This window comes from Phacochoerus africanus, chromosome 9 (genome assembly GCF_016906955.1).
Source record: "Phacochoerus africanus isolate WHEZ1 chromosome 9, ROS_Pafr_v1, whole genome shotgun sequence".
Classification (NCBI taxonomy): Eukaryota; Metazoa; Chordata; class Mammalia; order Artiodactyla; family Suidae; genus Phacochoerus; species Phacochoerus africanus.
Window position 1 is genome coordinate 35,994,410 of NC_062552.1, and position 23,266 is coordinate 36,017,675.

Genomic DNA, 23,266 nt, shown 5'->3' on the forward strand with positions numbered 1-23,266 from the left:
AGAGCCACCAAACAGTAGAGCCAGGCTTTGAACCAGGGCTTGTCATCCATTCACCTAGGTGACAGAGTTTGTGTGTGTGGACTCTGGCCATCACTTCCAGGGACAGTCTGCTGGGGAAGGTGGACCTTAAGCCAAGAGAAAGGTGAGTCTAGGGTATAATGCCAGGGGTGAGGGGGAGGTGGGGAAAGAGAAAGCGGGGTAGAAGTCTGCCGTGTTAGGTGGGTGGCTGGCGGGCCTCTCCGATGAGGGGCCGTTTGAGCAAAGACCTGGAGGAAGGGAGAGACCAAGTGTGGGGACTCAGGAGCAGCAAGTGCCACGGGCCGGAGGAGTGTTTGCTTGTCGTCGGGGGAACAGTGAGGAAGCCAGTGTGCCTGGAGTGGTTGGTAAGGGACAGAGTGGTGGGGGCTGAGGCCGGAGGGGAAACTGAGGCCAGATCATATAGGGCCTGTAAGGACCTTGACCCTGAGAGAGCAGAGAGGCCGGAGGATCTCAAGGGGAGGAATGGTGATCTATTCCTTTGATGGCAAAGCCAAGCAGTTTTGCTGGTTGAGACAAAGCTGCTCCAGACTGAAGAATGGTTTGTGTATGGTGGCGCCAGGGTGGTGGAAGCCTGTTGAAAGGACCAGGAGAGAAAGCTGGGGCAGGGGACCGAGGCAGCCAGAGTGAGGGCACAGCACTCTCCCAAGGCAGCAAACTTTCCGTGTTGCCATGACAACCAAAGGGGCCTGTGGCCCAAGTGATGTTTGTTCTGTGAAAGGCATTGTAACCCCACCAGGAGACAGCCCCCGGCTGCTTTGGCTGCTTCCTGGGGCCTGGCTTATCAGCCCTCTCTCAAGAGAAAGGGGCTGGGAATGAAAAAGGAACCAGACAAAAGCGGCTGGGCAGGAACAGGGGAAGCGGGACTAACTAAAGGGCATCTGGCCTTTGTAGGTCTCTGTGCCCACTGGGACCGGGGCCAGGGACAGAAGCTCCAGTCACCTGACAGGAGGCACGGGGAGCCCTCTTTTCAAGCACAGGATCCTGGCTGGGCTGGGGGCACAGGAGGTCACAGGCCCGAGTGGCCTATGAGGTCGCAGCGTGATTCTTTGCAGGTTGCCAGCTCCGAGACAATATGCAGAAAATAAGAACGGCTTCATTCCAGCAGCTGTAGCTCTGAATGTCACTCAGAGAGGAAGCTCTGAGCAGTCAAATAGCAACTGAAACTTCAAGCAGGCCACGTGAAGTCTCAGGCTGACCCTGCCTCTGACATGGCAAGTGTGTGGGCACCAGCAGCACAAGGACGAGCGGCCAGCCTCCTGAGGGTCCCCTTACACCTAGTGTGATTTCAAGGGTATTGGAGAGATCGCTAAAACTCCTCTCCCCATACCACACACACACACACACACACACACACACACACACACCCCTCTCCTAGAGTCAGTCAGTGTCAGAAACATGCAGAACTGTAGATGTAAACTATTGCATCTGGAGTGGCCAAGCAATGAGGTTCTGCTGTACAGCACAGGGAACTGTATCCAGTCACTTGTGATGGAACATGATGGAAGATACCATGAGAAAAAGAATGTCTGTATACGTATGTCTGGGTCACTTTGCTGTACAAGCAGAAATGGACAGAATAGCATCTATCCAGAGAAAACCACAACTCGCAAAGACACATGTACTCCGATGTTCACTGCAGCACTATTTTCAATAGCCAAGACATGGAAACAACCTAAATATCCATCGACAGAGGAGTGGATCAAGAAGATGTGGTACATATACACAATGGAATATTACTCAGCCATTAAAAGGGACGAAATACCGGCATTTTTAGCAACATGGATGGACCTAGAAATTATCGTGCTAAGTGAAGTCAACCATACATTGAGACACCAACATCAAATACTTTCACTGACATGTGGAATCTGAAAAAAGCACAGACTGAACTTCTTTGCAGAACAGGTGCTGACTCACAGACATTGAAAAACTTACGGTCTCTGGAGGAGACACTTTGGGGGGTGGGGGGATGTGCTTGGGTTATGGGATGGAAATCCTGTGAAACTGAATTGTTATGATCATTATACAACTACAGATGTGATAAATTCATTTGAGCAATAAAAAAAGAGGAAAAAAACAATAATAAAAAATTAGAGAAAATTTAAAAAAAGAAATGTGCAGGACCTCATTTCTTTTGTTTGGCAGCTCTCTACTAGGGCACATGAGCATCACCTGAGGGGCTTGTGAAAGCACAGAGACGCCTGGGCCCTACCCCAGAAGGATGGAGTTAGGACTTGATGGTAGGTTCCTCACTGATTCCGATGCTCGCCCCTTGCTCACGGCTCTGCGCCCAGTACAGGTCCCTCATGAGGGAGGCACTGAGGATGCAGGACCTGTGGGGGTCTAGGTGGGGGGCTACATGGGGCCTGCACTGCCCTTTGCCCCCGCCCACCTTCCAGACCTTTGGAAGCCACTGTGGGGAAAGGGGCTCGGGCTTGCAGCAAGGAGGAGCTGCTCTCTGCAGGGCTGGAGCTGTCTGCACTTGGCCCTTGCAGGTGGTGGATAAAATCTGAGTAAGGATGTCCACCTGGAGTTCCCTGGTGGGTCAGGGGGTTATGGGTCCAATGTCGTCACTGCTGTGGCTCGGGTTCGATCCCTGGATCCCTGGCTGGGGAACTTCTGCATGCTGTAGGCTTGGCCAAAAAAATGATACCCACTGTGTGGTTGCTCCATGGCTCTTATATAATCTGTACACCTCCCACTACGGATGGGGAAACTGAGTTCTGACAGGGGACATAATCTGCCTGGGGTATAACACCACGGGTAAAAAGGGCTGGAGTCAGGGTGCAGTGCTGTCGGACTCCAGAGCTAGTGCCTTCTCCTCTGCTGGGGATTCCACCGTGAAGGAAGCTACAGGGCAGGTGACCCAAGTCGGTATTATTGACGTGTCCGTGTTATTTGAAGGTGATGCTCTTTGCCATGAATGCTTTTCAGATGTGAGGCCCGGGCTGAGAGAAAGCCTCGCTCTCTCCCCTGATGCTGGCCTGTGTGGACCGCCCTTCACTAACCCCCACGCCTGCACCCCGATCCCCCTTGGCATTTGCAGCTCGCCTGCTGGGTGTGTGGGGCTGACGTCATGCCCCTCGCCGAGGTCGGCCCTCAGAACTCCTGGGGCCAGGCTGCGTGTCGCCTCCGCTGTGTGGGTGGGTGTCCTAAGGAAGGCAGCGTGGAAATTTCCAACTGGGCACCAGCAGAGGCCAGTGCCCCGCGTGGGAGTAAAGGCCATGAGTTACGTGGCGCTACCATGGCAGGCGACGTGTCAGAGCCACAGAGCCGTCCCTGTGGGTGGCCTCAGCTCTCTGGCTCAGCAGTCACTTCCTGAAAACCCACTCCGGGCCGCCTGGGGCTCAACGCTCTCACAGAACCCGGATCTCTGAGCCTCACCTTATCTCAGCAAGTCAGAATGTATTCTTCCCGAGGTGGATGATGTCAGAAGCTCAATGACCATGATGGTCGCAGCTCAGAGGCACTGATTCTGGCTTCCTAATTAGACCATTTCCTGTTTAATGGCTCTGATTTATCACTGGCTGGAGTAATCAAATGCTGACAGGCTCTCAGGGCTACCACCCGTCCTGGCGTTGATGTTGTGTAACCATCAGTGCCCATGGCGGGCTTGGACCCAGGAACTGACACATACCCTATGGACGCACGGCCATGGCCACTAACTCCTCCGGCTGCACTCACTGCCACTGTCCTCCCTGCCCGGGGAAGGGGCATTGCCGAGAGCATGGATGGCCACACCTTAGTGCCATCCAAGACCTCCCGTATGTCTGTTGGGAGCAGAACACAGGCCTGGAATCTGCTCAGAGAAGGCCAGCTGGGCCTCTTCCCGCCTGAAGCACCTCCTCTGCCTCCACTGGGGCCTCCCTCCCCCCGCATTTGCTTCTCGCTATTGCATCCCCGGTGTAGGACAACACTCTGCGTGGACTTGCAATCAGTACAAGGGGGACCCCAGGGGCATGCCGCATTCGCTGCAGAGATGCTTCTAGTCTCACTTGCTTCAGCTTGGCAAGCTTGGCCTTGGTCACTGCTGCTCAAGGGCAGCTCCCCCGTTCTGCCCCCCATTGCTCCATAGTCTTTTCTGCTGGATCCCCAGCTCCATCCCTCCTTCCCAGCCAGCACTCTCTGGGTGCAGCCTCCTTCCTGGTGTATGTTCCTAGGCCTGGAATTGCCAGTTTGAGGGGCTGGCCTATCTCCCAGCTATGGACCCATCAGACATTGCCAGAACCATCCCCGGAACACAGCTCTCTGTGCAACAGCTCCCTCACGGTTTCCTGAACAGACATCAGTATTTTTAAGGCACCACTTAGCGCCTTGTGTTGGTTGTTTGGACCGCACAGGACCTGCCGTCTGTATCTGAGCACAGACAGCCCTGGTTTCCTGTTGGTTGGTCTTCCCCAAACTCACCCTTCCTCAGGGAAATGGGAAGGTCCTACCCCGGCTCCACCACGCTCAGAACAGAATAGGTCCTGTGAGACACGGAGACCCTTGCTGGGCTGAGACTGACCAAGCACAAGTGGTACAAGGGAGAGGAGGACAGATGGAGGAGGCGGCCATGATGCGTTTTAGACTAGCAGATGCAGCCAAGATGCTAAAATTTTGTCTTCTATGTTTGATTGCTATGGACTGAATGTGTCTGTTCCCCCTACCTCCCCAAGATCATATGCTGAAATTGAATCCCTAATGTGATGGCATCTGCAGGTGGGGCCTTGAGGGGGGATAATTCAGTCACGACGGTGGAGCCCTCGTGAATGAGATTCGTGCCTTTATAAGAAGAGGCCAGACAGCCAGCTCCATCTTTCCACCCTGAGAAGGCGGCAGCCGGCAGCCTGCAGCCCAGGGGCGGGCCCTTACCAGAACCTGTTCATGCTGGCACCCCCCACCCCCATCTCAGGCTTCCAGCCTTTAGAACGTGAGAAAACAAATTCTGTTGTTGGTCAGCCACCTAGTCTATGGCAATTTGTTAGAAGCAGCCCCAAACTGACTTAGACGTTGGTCAAATGCCCAATTCACTCAAAGTAGCACATACGGTTTCTGCACATTTGCACAAAGAAAAAAATAAAGGCTCAAGCAACTGGTAACAGGATCAAGTGCTCAAAGGAATAGACAGCCCCTTTCTAGGGACTGGCTGTATTTTTGCCAGGAAGAGTGATTTATAGAGCCTGTGCGCAAAGATGGCTAGAGAGACGTGGTGACGATGGGACCAGGGTGACCTCCACCAGTTATGCCAACTGTGGCTAGTAGCCCAGAACTGTGGTAGCTCTGTGGCCAGGGGCTGTGCCCAGGGGCTGTGCCCAGAGTCACAGTGACAACTCCCTGAGCGTATCCTTGTTCCTTGGCTCCATCACATACACACCTCTCTCGGCCCATGGATCAGCCGTAGGGAGCTGGTGTTCTTCTCTTACGGATGAGGAAAGGGAAATGCAGGAAGGTTAATGGGCCAAGGTCACATAGCTGTCAAATGGTAGAGGCCCCACCAAGCAGGGTTCTCCTGACTCTAGAGCGAGCGCTCTTTTTACTAAACCATGGTTGCCACTCAAGTCTGACCCCAGGGCTGATGCCCACGGCCTTCCGTTCTCCAAAATGGCTGAGGGAGTCTGGAACCACCACGGGGTCTGGAGCCTCGGTAACCTGGAACTGGGCAGGGCAACGGGGTGGGGACTCGCTATTAGTCCCAGCTTCCACTTGAGCCTGGTCCTCCTACCACCGAAGCTGACCCTACGTTCACAAGCACTGTGGGTTAGAATGGACTCCTGGGGTCAGACTTCGTCACTGGTCTTACAAAGCCACCTGAGTCCCTCTGGAACCAACTGAGATGCCACCTCAGCCTCTGGGGCAGCTGCTTCTGTTACTTTCTCCCTTCCTTCAAAGGGTCAGCATTTGATCACTCATTTGCGGTAGGATGAAAACATCTCTAACCCTCAGGTGTCTCCTCACCAATGCCATGTGTGTTTTCCGCCTTTTAAGGAATGCTGCAGTCACAAAGGTGGAAAGGCTGAGGAGCCTTCGATTCCTTTGTTCAGTCAAGGGATCCGGAGATGCCAGCTAGGTCTCAGCGACTGTGCTGGGCAGAGGCTATCACACCATTTTCCAGCTGTGGGAACCTGGCCACAGGACCCTTAGCTGGGGAATCTTTAAGGCAAAAAATTTGATCCCTTAGATATCACCGATTCATTCAACAAACATTGATGGAGGACCTCCTGTGTGCCAATCACTGTGCTCAGGGTTGGGGGAGAAGGATAAAAGACTGAAAAACTACCATACAGTGTGGTAAGTTCTATCTAGAGGCACAGGCAGAGTCCGTGTGAGCCCAGGGGAAACTGAGATAGCTCTGGGGAAGGGCAGCTTGGACTGCCTGCCTTCAGAGATGTTGTAAAAGGATGGAGTTCCCATTGTGGTTCAGCAGTAATGAACTTGACTAGTACCATGAGAATGTGGGTTCAATCCTTTGCCTTGCTCCGTGGGTTAAGGATCCAGTGTTGCCATGAGCTGTGGTGTAGGTCACAGACATGGCTTGGATCTGGCACTGCTGTGGCTGTGGTGGAGGCCAGCGGCTATAGTTCCAATTTGACTCCTAGCCTAGAAACTTCCATATGCCATGGGTGCGGCCCTAAAAAAAGACCAAAAAAAAAAAAAAAAAGAAAAAAGAAATGTTATAAAAGGAGCTGCAAGTTCTGGAGGGAGGAAGATGTGTAAAAAGCTGCAGAACATTTTCTTCAGAGGCTTATGTCAAAGAGCAACAGAAGTTGCTTTGATTGAATCAGGTGAAAATCCTGAGGTCCTGCCAGTTGCGCACAGGCTCTCCTCACCCTCACGTCATGGTCCCCAAGGGGTGACCACGAACACTGGGGTCCCCCAGCACGTGTTTTGAGAACTACTGGGCTAGCTAATGCTGCGGGGGGGGGGGGTGTCCCCCTCCAGTTCAAACAGTGGTTGTCCCCCCGACGTCCTGGAATTCCTGGTCGCAGAGGCTGTCTGGGTCATTCTAGGCCGCTCGGTGAGGCCTGCTGAGTAAACTGAGGATGGCCTTTTGCTGTCTTTCGAGTGTGTGGCCGGGTGCAGAATTCCAGAAGGTATTTCAAGACTCAGTCTTAAAGCAGTCTTACACCACGTGGGAGAGGGTGGCCATGGCTGTGGCCTCTCTTTGGAGAACAGCAGGAAGGCCACCAGAGGTCACTGCAGGAATTCTATTTGGGAGACAAGAGCCACCTGGCACCCTCTAAGCTGGAACAATGAGGTGAAATGGGGAGCCTTCAGGCCCAGGGCCTCTGCCCACCCTCCTTAAGGGCCTGATTTTCAGGTCAGGTGGAGCACGTGCCTGTGGTAATCTGAGGGCCCGACATGGCCTTGCCACCATGGCTCTCAGGCGCTGCTTCTGTTCAAGGGATCTTTGCTCCTGGGGTGGTCAGAGGGGTGAGGGAGGGGACGGGGGACGAATATTCAAGAGGCTATTCCTGGGGGAATCTCAGAGGCCATGTGGAACCTGCCAATGTCATGCATGTGGATCTTTTCTTTTTATTTACTAATCATCATTATTATTGCCATCTTCTGGGACAGGGTCTGAAAAACATGCCTACAAGTAGGGGCAAAGGAATGGTTATGGTTTCACAGAAGTTGAGAAAGCAGAGAAATCCAGAGTGGACAGCTTGGTTGGGCACATCTGTGAGCTCCTCAAGGGCAGCGACCCCCCACTTCCAGCCACCAGAGCACATATACCCCCTCAAGGGGGGCCAGGCCAGGTCTGCGGGGCATGTGGTCAGCGTGGGACTCCCGGGCAGCCCCAGATCTCGCTGGGCAGCGTCTGCAGCAGGTTTCCTGTGCTGGCCAGGAGTCCTTGAGGCCCTCTCTGCCTGGGCACCGGAGGGATAGCCCGGCAGGGCAGGGGAAGGCCTGGGTCAGGGCGGGGTCCCCAGCCCGGGGCTGAGCATTTACTGTCAGTCAGTCAGCAAATGCTGAGGACTCCAGTTACTGCTTTGGGGGCTTTCTTTCCCTGAAAGGCCTCTGGGACCAGGACTTTCTTGCTTGAAAATGCTCAGCGGCTCAACTGCCTGGGAGATAAATGTCCAGATTCAAGGCTCTTCACAAACTGGCCCATCTCGCCATTTCAACCTTTTTTCTGGAATACGTCAAATCGGCTCCCCGAGAAAGTCATCCTCTCCCCGCCCCTCCACACCGAAACTACCACACACCACACACCACATGCATACACCCCCCGACACACACCCCACACTCTCCACACAACACATAGCCCACACACACTACACACACACACACGTACATATACATATATATCACCCTCCACATATGCACACACCACACACACTCACACACACAACACATACCACACACACACTACACATACATCCTCTCAATACATATATACACATAGATACAAATACATCTGACATACACACACACACACACACACTGTACACACACACACAACACCCTCCCCACAACACGCGTATACCCCCACACACACTCCACACTCTCCACACAACACATACCACACACACATATATACACACACCCACACACCCCCCCACATACCACACACACACAGCCACGCACACCACACACGTGTACACATACACCCCACACACTCTCCACACACAACACACACCACACACTACACATGCATCCCTCACACATACACACACGAACACAGTATATACACCCCCACATACATACACACACGTTGTACATGCACACACACACCAGAGACACAGTATACACACAGTACATACACACATTCCCCCCACATACATATACCTACATACCTCACGCGTACACACACACACACACACACACACCCATACCCCCTCCCCCTGGACAACAACTGCCCCCACCCCCACCCTCTTCTCCGAGGTTCTGTCTTGTCTGTCCTTTAAGGCTCGGCTCAGGCCCATGGCCTTGGTGACGATCGGCAGAGGCCACTCTCTGGCAAGCTCCGAGGCTCTGATGGCCTGTCCCTCTCACCGGCCACACTTCACGGGTGGCTTGGTAGTGCCATGGGCCTTTGGTAGCATTTTGACTGTGAGCTGAGGGAGAGCCCGGCCCTGATCTAATCCTGCTCCGAAGAGACATCCGAGGGAGGGCACAGCCCGCCTTCGGGGGTGGCTCCCCTGGCTTCAGTCCTGGCCCGTGCGGCCTTCAGAGCACACGGCACCTGGAGCCCAGCACCTCGGCTGCTCACAGAGACACTTGGAGTGAGTTATGCTTGAACATCAGGCCGCTCACTTTTACAGAGGGTCGATACGAAAGCCGTCTTGTCGAACAATGTGGCAGCATCTTTTGTACAAATGGCTGGGGAGGACATGGTTCACTATGTCACTCAGTGTCCTTTACACGAAGTTCCTCATGACAAATTCTTGTTTGTGGTTAGTTCCAGAAGAAATTCTATTTCTGCAGATAAATTAGTCAACATGCTTCCTGTTGTCAGAGAATGAGAACAATGTCGCCTCGGGCGCTCCTCCTCGGGTGTCGCGGCTGGACAAGAGAACATCGGATTGATGGTCCATGTGCTGGTGTCTGCGTGGCCGTGGGGTCCGAGAGCACGTACTCCTTCTACTTCGTTTAAACGGACTTATTTTATGTTCAGATGCAGCATTACACTTCTGCAAGATGTGTGAGTCTGGGAGTGAGTCGTCTGGGGAAGCGCTGACTTGGCCTGTTTACTGCCTTGCCGGCTGCGGGGGTACAGAGATTAATTTGCCGGCACCCAGCTTTCCAGGAGCTCACATTTTAGCCGAGGGAATAAATAATTACACAATAAGGTTGGTGCTTCAACAGAAGTGCGTGAGGCTGGAGGCTAAAGCAGACTAGGAGGAAAGGGGTGGGAGAAGTTTCCTGGAGAAGGTCAAGCTTGACTTGGTTTGGGGCTACAGGGGGGCAGTGAATAGAATAATATATGTGTTTAAACCTGGGATTAGATAAAGAGTTACATCGTTTTATTTATTTATTTATTTATTTATTTATTTATTTATTTATCTTTTTGCCTTTTCTAGGGCCACTCCTGTGGCATATGGAGGTTCCCAGGCTAGGGGTCCAATCGGAGCTGCAGCTACCGGCCTACGCCAAAGCCACAGCAACGTGGGATCTGATCCGCGTCTGCGACCTACACCACAGCTCACGGCAACGCTGGATCCTTAACCCACTGAGCAAGGCCAGGGATCGAACCCACAAGAACCAACTTATGGTTCTTAGTCGGATTTGTTAATCACTGAGCCACGATGGGAACTCCCTATTTATTTATTTTTAATTTATTTTTTGCTGTGCCCATGGCATGTGGAAGTTCCCCGGGCAGGGATTGAACCTGAGCCACGGGAGCAGCAATGCTGGATCCTTAATCCACTGAGCCACAGGGAATGCCCAAGAGTTACCTTTTTAATGTGTATGTCCCCTTGTGCTGGCTATGTCCTCTCTGAGGTCAGACATTGACTCCCTGTTCCTCCGAGGACTCCACGACACTCAGCCCAGGGCTGAGGGCAGTGCAGGGTGGTGGTTACCCCCTGGGCTCTGGAGCTGCATCTGCATTTGCATCCTTAGCTGAGCAAACTCAGGCAGGTTCACGTTAACCCCTTGGGGCCTTAAGTAAAGTGAGGATAATACGCGTCTTTCCTATATTTAGGAGCATTAGGGATTTTAGGAGCATTAAAGAAGGAAATACATGAAAAGAGCTTAGAATCATGGCATACGGTGAAGGACTCCAGAGACATTTGTTGACTCATCTCAGTGGTGTTACTGACACCACTTCACCTCGCAAGGGAGCTAGTACACTTAGACTGGGAAAACACACACAGCCGAGGTCAGCGAAGCACTCTCAACTCAGCGAGCCCCGAATGTAGTATCATCTCCAAAGGATGCTTAATCGAAAAACCATACTGTCTGACTGTCTCCTGAAATAGTGTGTAGACTCTACCCTGATATTCTTAAACCCGTGTTGACTGTTTTCTTCACACCCCCGCCCAGCTCCAGCTGTCGAGCGGAGGGGAGCCACTGGGCTGGATGCTTCTCCTGCCCCACTCGGGCTCCACTGGTTTCTCTGCTCACTGACTTACAAAAGGACCAGGGTTCCTTGGGTAGGCAGTGAATGAACAGAGGGCCATAACATGGATTTTCAGCTGGGAAGGGGGGTGGAAGTCTTCACAGACACACAGGCACGGAACTGGCCTTTCCCTGGGGTGCTTGTCTGTGTGCCCTCGGCGTGATGGGAAACGCTGGATGACCGACTCTTTGGGAAATGAAGCCCCAGTTATAACATTTGCCAATTTCCTTGGTGTAAATACTCCCGCTGTGGCTGATTTCAAGCTACCAGTGTGATCACTGAGCATGGAATTGGGGAGCGAGGCACAGGAGAACGGCATTAGACAGTGTTTCCATGATCCAGACACAGTAGTTATAAACAACCTCATGAGCCACAATAACAGTTAAATGTAGCACATTCTTAGGAGGTGATAAACTTTGAGTATTTGTTACCTTTTAAAATATAATGGCAACCTTTTAAAATATCATGAATTGCGAGCTTATCTAACTTACTTTTGAGCAACAGCTGTGTTTAGCCTTGGCCCCCCAGATTCCTGAAATGGAGACGCTCGCTCCCCTGATGTGGGCCCAGCCGGCTCCAGCGCGTCCCTGGATCTGGTCTCCCTCATCAATCTACAACCTCTTCCACACGGCGCCTCTCACCTCACCGTTAAATCTTTGCTTTACGAGATTACCTTTCTGCAGATTTTCTTGGGAGTATGTCTACTCGCACAAACCGAGACATAGTCTTATGCAAAATACATGAGAAAACCTCTCCTGCTCAGACCTGCTTCTTACTCCTGCCCTTCCCTCCCTCCAAAACCCCAAACCCAACCAACCAACCCCACCTACATGTCCGTGGAAACTTAGGAACATGGAGGCAAAAGAAACAGATAACAGCAAAGGGAACACCTGGCTGGAGGGTGAGGGAAAGCAGAGAGAAGCAGACAAAGAAGCAGACAAAGAAGCAGGACAGAAGAGGGGAAGGAACCACAGAACCTTCCACAGAAGTGGAAGGGCCAAAGCAGACGTAGCCACTGCCTCGTCCCTCCACGGAGGCCCAAACAATGGGGCATCAGGGAGCCAAATACACTGGGGAGCTGTTCTTGGTCTTACAGGAGCCGTGGGTCCTGCCCTTCGGCCCCAGTGCTAGTCTGAGGGCGGGGGTTAAGGCAGGAAACAGCTCTGTAAACAGGTGCTGCACTGAGAACTTTCTTTTAATGAGAAGATGTCCTCTCTGAGAGGGGGTCACCTGGGACACACGGACACTGGTGGGGCCACGTCCCCGTCAGACAAGCTCCCAGGAGGCTGGGCAGCAATGTGGCGTTTGATCTCAAAGGGGCAGCTGGGAGATGGTGGCACATTTCTAGTTGGGATAGTAGCTTTTAGAATAAACAGGAAATGTACACTCTCCTAATTAGCCTTCAGCCAAGGCGCGCTCCGTTTGAAGTTTGCCCACTACTTCCAGTGAAGCTGGGGCCTGCTGTGTCCGACACCCTCTGTACTTCAGAAGAAGGCCCCCCGAGGGGTGAGCAGAGGGAATTGAGGAGGAGCCTATGGTTGAAGACACACAGAGCAGGGCTGGGACCGGGGGTCAGAGAACATGGAGCTTCTTGCCCCGAAAGCAGTGGAAATGGCTCTCCCGGCCCAGAGCAGAGCTGCCCTTGGGATGATTTGAGGGGTATTTTCCACATCATTGTCTTTGTTCAACAGCATCATGAAGACTGGAGAGGAGGCAAGACGGTAGCCCTTATTTTTTTAAATCTTTGTTTAAAATGCTTTTTAGGGCTGTACCTGCGGCATATGGAGGTTCCCAGGCTAGGGGTCGAATTAGAACTATAGCTGCTGGCCTATGCCACAGTCACAGTAATGCCAGATCTGAGCCACATCTGTGACCTAGGCCACAGCTTGTGTCAATGCCAGATCCTTAATCCACTGAGTGAGGCCAGGGATCAAACCCTCATGCTCACAGAGACAATGTTGGGTCCTTAACCCGCTGAGCCACAATGGGAACTCCCTGACAGCAGTTGATAGATCCAGGGCTGGCAGCAGCCCTTAGGGGTGACTCCCCATCCAGGGACCTACACCATGGTACAGTGTCCCAACAGAGGTCATGGGGCCCTTCCCAACCGTGGCCCTATGAGTTAGGGCCGTGGGGAGCCCTAGCTGCCTGCTGGAGCAGGAACTCCGCAGGATCTCAGCTCCCAGGCCCTACAGGCCTCTGGCAAGGGGAGGGCGGGCCTAGCACTTTTGCCTGACCCCTCAGTCCTGGTGCCAAGAGGGAAGCGCTCTGGAGGATGAGGCAGCAGCTGGGAGGGCAGGGTGCCAGGTGCTGAGAGCCAGAAGCCAGCACACAGGTTGGGGAGACCAGTCCCGGGGGAGGGGAGCCAAGGAGACCTGGGAACCTTCCCTCCCTCAAGCTGCCCGAGGATTCTGGATGGCTCATGGCTCAGCTGGCCGTGGACCTGCCTGCATTGCCCTTGCTGGGCCCCTGCAGGGCCCCCCTGCACCCACCTAGAGCTACTTGCTGCACGTGCCGCTGGGTGATCTCTTCCTTCAGGCGACCTGTCAAAGACACAGAGGAAACCAGTCATGAGTCTCCAGTAGGCTGGAGCAGCAGGTGGCAAGCTGAAAAATTTAGGCAGAGCAGGAAAGATGAAGGCCAGCCCAGCTTCTGGGAAGTGGCTTTCCAAGCTGCAGATGTGAGGAGGACCTGAGGCTGGGCCCCGTCCGGTCGCCGCGAGTTCATGGTTCACCTTTGGGTTCAGGGTCTGTGCATTCCATTATCTTAGTCTGTCCCTCATTCCTTTGCTAAGCCTACAGTCTCTTACATAGTTCTGTCTGTCCATGATTAAAGGGAGAGGCAGGATTCGATCTTTTAATAATTGAGAGGGCTGCTTCTAAATCCACTTCTTTCTTTTAAGCTATAAGAAACACTGTCAAATAAAAATGATGGTGGTTTTGGTTGACGATAACCTTAACGTGAACACAACAGCCGATCCTCTGAAACACATGCAATTCCGCGGTGCATTAACAAAGGTATGGTGGGTAGATCGAGGGAGGTGAGCACACTGCTGTACTTTGCAGTGGCCAGACCACAGGTGCTACTTGTTCTGGGAGCTACTTTTCGTAAAGAGCATGAGTCAAATAAAAAACATGTGGAACTGGGAAGGCGAGGGGGCTGAAACCATGGCACGTGGGGAATAGTGACTGGAGACGGTCAGACGGGGGAAGAAATACTTGCAGATGTGGAAACAGTGGCTGTCTTTAAAAATCTGAAGACTTGGGGAGTTCCCATCGTGGCTCAGTGGTTAACGAATCCGACTAGGAACCATGAGGTTGAGGGTTCGGTCCCTGCCCTTGCTCAGTGGGTTAACGATCCGGCGTTGCCCTGAGCTGTGGTGTAGGTTGCAGAGACGCGGTTCGGATCCCGCTTTGCTGTGGCTCTGGCGTAGGCTGGTGGCTACAGCTCCGATTCAACCCCTAGCCTGGGAACCTCCATATGCCGCGGGAGCGGCCCCAAGAAATAGCAACAACAACAACAACAACAAGACAAAAGACAAAAAAAAAAATCTGAACACTGTCACATGGGTGAGAGAACAGACTTAGCTTTTTTTTTTTTTTAATTTTTAACTTATAGTTGATTTATATTGTTCTGTGAATTTCTGCCGTAGAGCAAAGTGACCCAGTCACACATCTATACACGCTCACAGTTTCTTCCATCATGTTCCTTCACAAGTGATTGGGTGTAGTTCCCTTTGCTGTACAGCAGGACCTCATTGTCTATTTATTTATCTACTCACTTGTCTTTTTTTTTTTTTTGTCTTTTTGCCTTTTTTCTAGGGCCGCTCCTGCGGCATATGGAAGTTCCCAAGCTAGGGGTCTAATCGGAGCTGTAGCTGCCCACCTACACCAGAGGCACAGCAATGAGGGATCCGAGCCGCGTCTGCGACCTACACCACAGCTCATGGCAACGCTGGATCCTTAACCCACTGAGCAAGGCCACGGATGGAACCTGAAACCTCATGGTTCCTAGTCGGATTCGTTAACCACTGCGCCATGGCAGGAACTCCCTACTCACTTGTCTTTTTAGGGCCATACCCGCAGCATATGGAAGTTCTCAGGCTAGGGGTCAAATCGGAGCTACAGATACAGGCCTACCCCACAGCAACAGTAATGCTGGATCATTAACCCACTGGTCAGTTATCCAGGGGTCAGGGATTAAACCCACGTCCTCATGGATACTAGTTGGGTTCTTTACCTCTGAGCCACAATGGGAACTCTGCCTATCCATCTAAATGTAACGTTTTGCATTTTTTAACCCCAAACTCCCTGTCCATCCCACTCCCTCCCCCTCCCCCTGTCTGTGAGGTGAGGACAGACAGAGTTGTCCTACTGCTGAGAGTAAAAGTCCAGTCGAATGGAGGTAGACTTGGGGCTCAAGACGAGGCAGAAACACCTCACCACAAGGACCGTCTCACTGAGGATTAAGTTGTCTCAAAATGGACTAAGTCTCCTGGCAGGGTCCCTTCCTGAAAGTACCCAGGCAGGGGCTGGACAGCCATCTGGTGGGTTGTTAGACAGAGGTGGGAGCTGGGACCACACGATCTCCAGGTTTCCTCCGTCTCTGAAGCTCCATGAGCTCGTGTTTGGGGGCTGGATGAAACAGCAGCCCTGGGGTTTGTTTCTGTCTGAGGGCTCCGCACACTTGTTAAAATGTCAGCGCTGTCTGTACTGCACGTCCCATGTGGGAGATGTGATCGGGTCACCGGGGGATCTGAGAAAGCCTGGGAACGCCATTGCTCCCTTGTTTAATGTAGTTCTTTCTTCAGATAAAGCACATTTGATGCCCCCTGGGCTATAGCTGAACTGAATTTTCAATGAAGCAGTCACGGGAGACTGTGTCACTCCCTGAAAGTTCCAGGGCACTCTTGTGCTTGGGAGGGATGGCAGAGGTCATTTGGTTTAATTTCCGACCCAATTTAGGAGTCCTTTCTACAGAATGAAATGGTCATCTCACCTCTGACTTGTACGTACCCAGGCTGTTCCCTTGACTAAACTGTATATAAGGAATTACTGATGGGTGTTGTACCTTGTTCCCCGTCATTTTCCGATTTGGACCTGTCTGTTCTCTGGAACTACATAGAAAAAGGATCCTCTCTTGATGGCAGTGAGGTCCCTTCATACATCTGAGGATGCTCTGGCTTCTCTACTTAGCTGTGTCCTCTGTGGGTTAAACATCACCAGTTCTTCCAGCTCCCTGTCGGAGGCCACTGTCCCCAGGTGTGTCACAGTTCAAGTCTGCCTTGGCTTCCATGTGTCCCCCCTGGAGAGGACTGTGCACAGAGAGGAAGCCTACGTTGGGCAGAAGCAACCATTGCTCCTTAACTCCAAGCTGGGGAGGGTGAGAACTTAGGGAATGTGCTTGGAGGGGGTGGGGAGGTGACACCTGGTCCAGGATGAGTACCGGACGAGCATGGAGCCAACAGGAACGTGACCTGAAACCCGGGCCAGCCACGGCCAGAGATGGGCTCTCTCCCCTTCTCTGAGCCACAGGATGGTCCTGTCTGTGCCAGCAGAGTAAAGAAGCTAGGGGCACAGGGCTGGGGCTGGGCTGAGGCTCCAGACTGCCTCCAGCACTGCTGGCTTGGTTTTTAAAGAAGCACGGCACACACCCCCTTCAGCAAAAGGAGATGGCGCTGTGACGACTGCAGCACACCATTTAGGTACACCTCCTGATTTCCGGGAGGTCATCAAGGGCTTTCTCATGCCCACTGGTGGGAGATCTAATGCTGCCTTGGTGCCTGGCTGGCTTTCTGGTAGCTGGCATAGGTGCCTCTTACATGCCTGGGTACCTCATTACAGCTGAGCCTGGACAGTGACCTGCTCCTTTAGAGCTCACACGGGGCTGCCTCCCTGACCACAAGCCTGCCCGCCAAGGAGCCTCCCTGACAGCTCAGTCTCCCCCACCATGTGCCTCCCCAGCCACACGGCTCCCAGTAGGTGCTCAGCCTAGCAGGTCACGGCGTCCCCTGCTCCTATAGGAACAGCTAGGCTCCCTGTCCCAAACCCTGAGGAAGCTGCTTTGGGAAGACAGGGTTAAGGATGCTCCACAGCCCTAGCCTGGGAAACAGTGCTCTCATAAATAATAGGGGGCTCTTCTACCAGGCCTGAGAGTTCTATAAGGTCCACAAATGCAGACACCTACTGCCAGAACAATGAGCCACCCCTGGGGATGGGAGGTGGTCATTACAATGCTGCCTATTGACAAAGGAAGGTTAAAAATGTGTTTAGTGATGCTCAGTTTTTGCCAGTTGGCTAACATCTCCCACCACATGGCAATTTTTGTGTTTGAGATCTTCCCAAATAAGCTAAAAATAGCCTCATGGCGGATGCCTAATTGCATTTTCCAACAGAGCCATTCTTCATGTGCAGATAACAGTCTCTGTAATCTGCTGGATCTTGCAGCTCCACAGGTTTTGGCGAAAGGAGGAGCTGAGGAGGACGGCAGAATTCACGCAGCATGAGGCTTGCTGTCATGAGCATGGTGATAAATTGGCTGCTTTTGGCCTGGGTTCCTGGACATGTCCCCGTCCTGAGGTATGGAAAAGAGATGAAACGGCAGCAGAGAACTCCCAGCCAGAGGCCGGCGATGGTTGGTGGCCGGGTGACGCCGGGCGGGGGGGGGGGGGGGCACTGCTGGAAGGAGAATGGCGGTACTTAGTAACTTTGTCTCCAGTCATTCACCATAGTGCCTGCTAGAAACGCCTTCCCCCGCTTTCAGATGCATCCATTGACAGAGTGGGGCTGGTGGCAAGTGGTGCGGGGGCACACTGGCTCTGTGACCAGCCCTGGAGAGAAGAGACACGAGACCCTAAAAACAACCATGTGCAGGGTACATGGCAGCAGTGCCCGGGTGTACTTTCTCTGTACCAAGTGGTAGTTCACATGAAAGGTGTTATCATGCAGAAGCAAAAGTCATCCTTCCATTCTATTCCGTTTTCTGGATCAAACAGTGTTCCTTAAGCTTTGCACTTTATTTTGCATGCATTTTAGTTCAAAATCATTCTCCAAGTGAAAGCTGTGGAGTTGGTCTGAGCAGAGCCCTTCACAGACCGAAGCTGCCTGTGCCACCTCCGTGATGTGGAGTCTTACTGAGGACACTTACGTAGCCATCGAGCAAGAGCTACTGATGCTCCTCCACCGTATGTCAGCATTATGTTCTAAGTGCTATGGAACCTACGAAGTAAGGAAGACTCCATCCTAGTTAGCATGGTAGGGGGGATGGCCCGCGTGCTCTTCCTTCTAAAAGCCAAACCCATGGCTGGCCTTGCTCCTCCATCACAGATGGTTTGCTTTCCTGCTGAGCCTAAGTTTGGCTCTTCAGCCCAGCACTTTGGGCAGCCATAACCAGTCACATAGAGCTGGACTTGAGATGAAGCGAACCTCTTTGCCATCTTGGTCATACCGGAAAGTAATGACGAGTATGTAGGTAGAGTTAAGTTGAAAAAAGGGAATTATAATATACCTGTGATTAACATCTGCTTTACTATATCTCAAGACTCTCGGGTGGATCAAGAGGTAACATACCAGCATCTTTGACACATGGCACTGGCTTTAGGCATCAAGGCACTTGCAGACATGTTGGAAGGATACTGTGGTTATAAGACGACAGGGCAAGTGGCTACATGTCAATCAAAGGTGGAGGGAAGGTGAGAGGAGGAAAAGGTAGGTGAGCGGCATTAGGAAAGGTACCATTACTAAAGGTGAGACTTGAGTGGATTCTGAGACAAGCAGAAGGGTTAAGGTGGGGTTGGGAAAGGCATTCTAATCAAAGGGAAAAATTGGGGCAAGAGGGTGGAGAAGGCCGGGCATATACTGGTTTGGGGCAGAGGCTGGAAGGGAGGGCTTGGATGGAAGAGTAGGGCTAGAGGTTTGGGAGACTGTTTATGCTGGAGTCCAGGGTCCTTGGTAATGACCAAGGGCTTTGGACCCGGGTAAAATCTCTTCTATTTGACGGTACCACTATTGGGTCCCAGGATAATCAAATTAAAGGAGACTTCATTAGCAGGGTTGGGGTGTGGGGAGAACAAACGGATTATCTCCTACCTGAGGGGCCTCTTTGAAAGGGAAGGTCTAGTTAATGGTTCTGAATTTGGAGCCTTGATTTCGGCTGTGACGTGGAAGCCTGTTTTCTGCACTCTAAACGGAGGGCTGTGATTACCGAAGTCTGGATTCCCTGAGCTGTTTGTAAGGCTCTTTGTGAAAAGAAAGGGCCCAGCATAAATTAAGTGTGCAGTCCTTAGATGAATTTCCGATAGATGAGTGTGTCAATCACTTGAAAACCTAAAATCAGGCACATTCATCTCCTCCTTGGTAATAAGTATTTCCTCAGGCTTTATCTAAACTTGTGTGTGTAATTTGAGACTCTACAGAGGCAAGAAACACCTCTTCCCACCAAAAAAAGTGAGAATAGCAAGAAGACGCTGCTGTGAGATTACCAGGCATGCTTCTGAGGACTGGAAGTGGGGCAGAGCTGCCAGATGGTAAGTGGGGCTTAAGCCTTCAGCCTCAGGGCTGTGGTCTGGAAGCAGGAAGGAGACTGAAAGTGCCCCGGAGCTGCCGGTGGAGGAGAGACTGCCCAGCACACAGCCTGTGAGTGAAAGGGGACTGAGAAAACCAGGTGCCGCCTGATGTCACCCCGGGCCGTGGCTCACTCCTGCTGCGAGCCCAAGATAGAAGAAAGGCTCAGCTTCTGTGCTTGTTAAGCCCAGCTGCTCACTGACGCTCCGACCCTCTGACTCTCTGACCAGACCAGCTGCATCCCCATTCCCATCCTGCCAGAGAGCAGCTGCTCCCAATTGCCCTTCTCAGCACTGCTTCTGGACCAGGGGCCTGGAGGGTTTGTCAGACAGAGAGGGATGAGCACAAAGGGATGGGGAGAAAGAGAAAGCAATAAAATGCTTTTCATTAAAAATGGACCTGCCCACTCCAACACCCAAATGAATAAATAAATCAATCTAATGCTAAAAAAGAGCGAAAATCAAGAGATGGGACATGAATTTGTTACAGATGAGAGTAATTTTCTGGACAGACAGAAAAAGGCCTTTAATGATGCAGAAGCACAGAAGCCTGAATTAGTCTTACTCTTCAGTTTACTGCATGCCATCCTTGTCAGTCTAGCAAAGCCGTGCGTGTGTGGACGTGTGTGTGTGTGCGTGTGTGTGTGTGTGTGTGTGTGTATGTGTGCACGCGTGCGCATTTCTATCCCCCAGCCTCATTCCGGTTCCCCTCTTCCTCAAATAGGCGGGAATATATGATTTGCTGCATATCCTTTTATTGTACGTGTTCTTACAATTTTCATGGTAAGTTTTCTGTGCAATTTTTAAGCTATGGAAGTAACATTGTGTTACAGATCTCATTCTGTTTCCTACTTATTTCTCACTACTGCGTTTTTGACATCTACCTACTTTGCTAGGTGTACCTCGTTCTCAGTTTATAACTGCTACATACCGCCTACACCAGGGATCCCCACATTTTACATCCCTTTCCTGAGGTGGGAACAACTAGACTGCCCTGCACTCCCGTTCCCATTAGTAGACGTCGCGCTGTGACGATCATCCTTGAACGTGCAGTTTAGTAAGTCTGCGAGAAAAGGCCTTTGCTGGGCCTCGGCAGATCTGTGTGTTTAATTCAAGGCGTGCCCTGTTCATCATGTCTGTGCCAGACTGCTCTCCCAAGACAGCCTTCAAAACAAGTATGTTGAGAATAAGCAAAGAGATTAATGAAGGCCTAAGTTTTCTTTGGAAGGACGAGGAGACCATGCAGCAAACAGGTATAAATGAAATAAAAATAGGTGGATAGGAAAGAATATCTTTTTTTTTTCTTCTTTTTAGGGCCATACCTGTGGCATATGGAGTTCCCAGGCTAGGGGTCAAATTGGAGCTGCAGCCGCCACCATATGCCACAGACACAGCCACAGCCACAGCAACGCCAGATCTGAGCCACATCTGTGACCTACCTACGTGGCCGCTTGCAGCAATGCCAGGTCCTTAACCCGATGAGTGAGGCCAGGGATCAAACCTACCTTCTCATGGGGACAATGTTGGGTTCTTAACTCACTGAGCCACAATGGGAACTCCAGGAAAGAAAATTTGAAATGAAAAATAGAGTCATGGCAATAAAAATATAATAGAAGCAATAATGGATGAAACCCCAGACTGGACATATTTTAAAGGCGATTTATTGAATTGGAAGTTAGGATAGAAAAACTCATCCCAACACAGAAAGCAAAAGAGATAAAAATGGAAAGAGTAGTTAAGAGTCACAGAGAAGAGACTGAGAGCCTTCAGCACTTGTCTGATAAGAGTCCTAGAAGCAGGGAGTGGAGGCCATGGGGAAGAGGTGGCATTCGAAAGGGAACAGTTGAGATTTTCCAGGATTGGAGGACATAAGCCCGTGGGTTGAGAGTGCACTCTGGGCACTGAGTAGGATCAATAAAAACAAACCAACCCCTGGACTATCCACGTGAAACTGTGGAACATTAGGGGGAAAGAGTTGCCGCTCTTACCATTGTCCAGGGGACCTGCAAAGAACAACTCAGACCACAGCCCCCAGCTCAGGGACAACACCAGGTCCAGGAGACAATGGGGGGAAGGGACCATCAACCTGAACTTTACACGCAGCCCAACGATCGCCCCAAGGCAAGGACACAATAAAGTCATGTTCCGTCATAAGAGGGCTTGGAGTTTTTGCCACCCCCAGTCTCTTCTCGCCAGAAGGACTCACTGAGAGGCAGCTGAGCGTGAGAGCCTGGACTCTGGAGCCAGGCTCCCTGGTTTGCAGACCAGCTGGGCCACTTGCCGAGCAATTTCGGGTAAGTTATGAATGCTCGTGTGCCTCAGTCTCCTCATCTGCAAAATGGGGTAGTAATAGTATCTGTGGTGCCGTCTGAGTCAGGTCACACACATAAAGTGTGCTTGGAAGAGAGCCCGGCATATAATAAGAACTACTTATTATAAGTGTAATAAAGTATAAACAACTATTATGATCAGCAAAAAGGAAAACCAATACAGAGAAATATGGAGGGTAAAACAAACAGTGAGCGATGAGCATCAAAAGAGAACAGAGTATTTAAGTAAAAGTATTTAACTAGTTACCATAAAAACCCTGTATGTGTGTCTGTGTGTGCACACGTGCGTGCGTGTGTGTGTGTGTGTGTGTGTGTGTATGAGAGAGAGAGAGAGTGAAAACTTTAGGAGATAAGGTGTGAGGATGCCTAATGGGGAGTTAAAACAAGCTACGGCCTGGATGTGGGTGGAGGAGGACGGATCTGGAACAACTACAGACATTGCTACAGTTACTTTTTAATTCCAGAAGAATAAAAATATGTACTACAGCAGCCAAATCAATAGAGAATCAGAAAAAAAGCCAGGGGAGAGGGCTCCATGGAAGGAATGCCAAAATTTTAACAATTCGACAGAGCAGGAAAGGAGAAGTAAAGGGAGCAAAGAAGACGATGGGGAAAAAATACAAATGATCCCGTGTCGGGTCAAACAATGGCAAGAGCCTTCCACACATGTGCACGCATATAAGTGGGTGCGTGCACGCGCACTTAAACATGATCGTATGCGCATGAGGTGAATGGAAATTCACGAAGCTGTTATGATGGGTTACCTAGGAGTGGAAGTGGGGTGGAGGAAGAATTGGGTAAGGAGGTGAGAGCCAAGCCAGAGGCAAACAAAATCATACATCAGTTGGGTAAGGAGGTGAGAGCCAAGCCAGAGGCAAACAAAATCATACATCAATTGGGGAAGGAGGTGAGAGCCAAGCCAGAGGCAAACAAAATCATACATCAATATTTTTGCATAATTAGAAGAAGACATTAAGATGTGAAGACCCACTGCAATACGGTTCCTGGAGGGAGAAATGAGATGCTATCACAGGAGGCTCAAAATTGCGCTTGGGCAACTGCCATGCACATGAGGACTGAACATACAAACTGAGTTCCAGCGATAGGGCTAGGGGGGTGCTGAACACCTCCGCCTCCTTGTCGGAGCCCTGGTACTGCTCAGGGACCTGTGTGAGGAGGGGTGAGGATGGAGGAAGGGGAGTTGGAGAGAGCCCAGCAGCACCAAGTACCAAGTACCAAGTACCAATACCAAGGCTTCCCTTGGCCTGGGCTGGGGGAGGCCTCTGAGAAACC

At 51.5% G+C, this 23,266-nt stretch overlaps 1 protein-coding gene across 1 annotated transcript in view; it reads right to left on the reverse strand.

Moving 5' to 3' along the window:
- Positions 1–23,266, reverse strand: part of KIF6 (kinesin family member 6) — a 356,939-nt gene that overhangs the window by 26,788 nt on the left and 306,885 nt on the right. The window contains exon 16 of the mRNA XM_047796598.1: positions 13,576–13,626. Coding sequence (XP_047652554.1) covers positions 13,576–13,626 — 51 coding nt within the window. The remainder of the gene's footprint in view (positions 1–13,575; positions 13,627–23,266) is intronic.